The sequence below is a fragment of the Crocuta crocuta genome, unplaced genomic scaffold (genome assembly GCF_008692635.1).
Source record: "Crocuta crocuta isolate KB4526 unplaced genomic scaffold, BGI_CrCroc_1.0 scaffold482, whole genome shotgun sequence".
Classification (NCBI taxonomy): Eukaryota; Metazoa; Chordata; class Mammalia; order Carnivora; family Hyaenidae; genus Crocuta; species Crocuta crocuta.
The window spans coordinates 1168238-1171361 of NW_027527459.1; the positions used below are offsets into that span (position 1 = coordinate 1168238).

The 3124-nt window shown below is 39.3% G+C and overlaps 1 protein-coding gene across 1 annotated transcript in view; it reads left to right on the plus strand.

Annotated features, from left to right (window-relative positions):
• The window catches only part of XIAP (X-linked inhibitor of apoptosis), a 32210-nt gene that overhangs the window by 22019 nt on the left and 7067 nt on the right, over positions 1 to 3124 (plus strand). Inside the window, exon 8 of the mRNA XM_077763460.1 lies at positions 1417 to 1617. Coding sequence (XP_077619586.1) covers positions 1417 to 1617 — 201 coding nt within the window. The remainder of the gene's footprint in view (positions 1 to 1416; positions 1618 to 3124) is intronic.

Here is a 3124-nt window from a genome sequence, read left to right on the forward strand (position 1 = left end):
TGCACATGTACTTTCTCTCAAAACAGATAAATTTTTTAAAAATTTAAAAATTAAAAACATTTGTTGAAGTATAATATACATACAATAAAATGCTTAAAATAGACCAATCTTAAGTATTCAACTCAGTGAATTTTAATATGCATATATCTGTGTCGTCGTCAGCCAAATCAAGATAATAGAACATTTCCACTGTGCCCAAACTCCTTCGAACCCCTTCCCAATCAATATCTACCCCCAAGTTATGTTCTGACCTCTATTACCATAGGTTAGATTTGAACATCTTGTAAATGTAATCATACAGTGTATTCCTTCTTACTAGTTCATCGTTCTGATGACGTTTAATTCATCTTATCTGTGAGATTTGTCCATATTGTCTGTGACAGTAGTTCGCTTTTCCTTCTTGCTGTGTAGTGTTTGAATATACCACAAGTTACTTAATCCATTCACCTGGTGATAGACATTTAGTTGTTTCCAGTTTGAGGCTGTTATAAATGACACTGCTAAGAATATTTTTATGCATGTCTTTGGTGGACTTTGTACTTATTTTTACTACTCGAGTGGAATTGATGAATCAGAGGGTGTAAGTCTTTTTTAGCAGGTCCCTACATAACCTGTATTTCTACTTTGAGTACCATTCAAGTGAATTTCTGTTCACTTTGTTGCCTTATCTAGTTCACCCCCTTCGGCTACAGAAACTAAGTCTCAGAGATAGGAAACTCACACATTCAAGGTCACAGACTGGGACTTCCCTGTATTTCCCATGATTTTCCAAAATAATTGCTAGTGACAAGGGAAAGACCTCCACTCTTTAAGTACTTAGGTTAGTTGTTACTGAGTACAGCTGGTTTGAAAAAAGTTCTGATTTTTGAAGCACTTAACTTTTTCTTCTTTTACCTAATCGTGCACTGTTTCTTTGGTCTTTAAAGCACCTACTCTCGGGGTGCCTGGGTGACTAAGTCGGTTAAGCATCCAACTTCGGCTCAGGTCATGATCTCATGGTTCGTGGGCTCGAGCCCCGCATTGGGCTCGGTGCTGACTGCTCAGAGCCTGGAGCCTGTTTCAGATTCTGTGTCTCCTTCTCTCTCTAACCCTCCCCTGCTCACTCTGTCTCTCTCAGAAATAAATAAAAAACATTAAAAAAAATTTAAAGCACCTACTCTCAATTCATAGTGCTACAAAATACATACTGTATTTTCAATTATTACAACATTCTGAAAGATTCTTCAGTGCTTAAATATTTCCATCTTCTTCCCAAAGTTGCTTTGATTTGCTGGTTTGTATTTTGGGGTTTTTGTTTTTGTTTTTGTTTTGCTTGCTGCTTAAATGTTTCTTTATAACTACTTTGCTGTCGGGTTGCATTAATGAAAATAATTATTTAAACTCCACATTCCTTTTTCTCACCAATTTTTATTTCAGATGATTCCATCTTCCAAGATCCTATGGTACAGCAAGCTATACGAATGGGATTCAATTTCAGAGACATTAAGAAAGTAATGGAGGAAAAAATTCAGACATCTGGGAGCAACTATAAATCACTCGAGATTCTGGTTACAGATCTAGTGAGTGCTCAAAAAGACAATACACAAGATGAATCAAGCCAGACTTCATTGGAGAAAGGTATGCATGGCTGTTTTAAAAAGCAAGAAACCCCTAACAGCACTGCCTTATGGCTAGCATCTTAGATGACTTTGTGGCCCATTCATTTTTCTCCTCCTCACATCCCCCTCAGAATAAACATTTTTAAAAACCTTTTGTTAATAAAAAACTTAAAAATACTCAAAAGTGGAGAAAACCATATAATAAACCCTGATGTACCCATCAACCAGATTCAATAATTATCAACAGTTTTCCAGTCTTGTTTCATTTCTTCCTCAACTTTTTTTGCTATGGTAATAAAAGAAAATTCCAGGCATCTCATACATCATTTTAATATATATCTAACAGATAAGGACATTTTTTTTAAATTTTTTTTAATGTTTTATTTATTTCTAGGAGAGAGAGAGAGAGAGACAGCGTGAACAGGGGAGGGTCAGAGAGAGAGGGAGTCACAGACTCTGAAACAGGCTCCAGGCTCTGAGCTGGCAGTCAGCACAGAGCCTGACGCGGGGCTCGAACCCACGAATCGCGAGATCATGACCTAAGCGAAAGTCGGACGCTTAACCGACTAAGCCACCCAGGCGCCCCATGGACATTTTTAATATAATCTTAATACTGTGTGTTAAGCAGTAACTTAAACTGTGCTCAGGTAAGCCTTGTAGATGGCTGCCTTCTCTCTGTGTCCTCACATGGCCAGGAAAGAGAGCACTCTGGTCTCTGACACTCTCATAAATACACTGAGTCCCTGGGATGCCTGGTTGGCTCAGTCAATAGAGCATGTGACTCTTCATCTCTGAGTCCTGAGTTTGGGCCCCACATTGGGCATAGAGTTTACTTTTAAGAATAAATACATACAGGGGTGCCTGAGTGGCTCAGTAGGTTAAGCATCAAACTCTTAATTTTTTTTAACCTTTATTTGTTTTTGAGAGAGAGAGAGAAACAGAGTATGAGTGGGGGAGGGCCAGAGAGGGAAGGAGATACAGATTTCAAAGCAGGCTCCAGTCTCTGAGCTATCAGCACAGACTCAACACAGGGCTTGAACTCATGAATTGTGAGATCATGACCTGAGCCGAAGTCGGACACTTAACCAACCGAGCCACCCAGGCGCCCCAAGCATCTGACTCTTGATTTCGGCNGAATAAACTTAATAAATACATACAAAGAAAGGGAGGGAGGGAGGGAAAGATGAAGGAAGGAAGGAAAAGAAGGAAAAAGAAAACTGATTCCAAAATGNACCCAGTACTGTAAATCATATATATTGGGGCGCATGGGTGACTCAATCAGTTAAGCATCTGACTTTGGCTCAGGGCATGATCTCACTGTTCATGGGTTCAACCCTGTGCTGTCAGCAGCACAAAGCCTGGAGCCTGCTTCAGAGTCTGTGTCTCCCTCTCTCTCTGCCCTCCCCCGCTAGCATTCTCTCTCTCTCAATAAATAAAAACATTAAAAATTTTTTAAAATGATATATAGAAAATATATTAAAGTTTTTTAAAAGTAGGCTCCACTCCCAACATGGGGCTTGGACTCA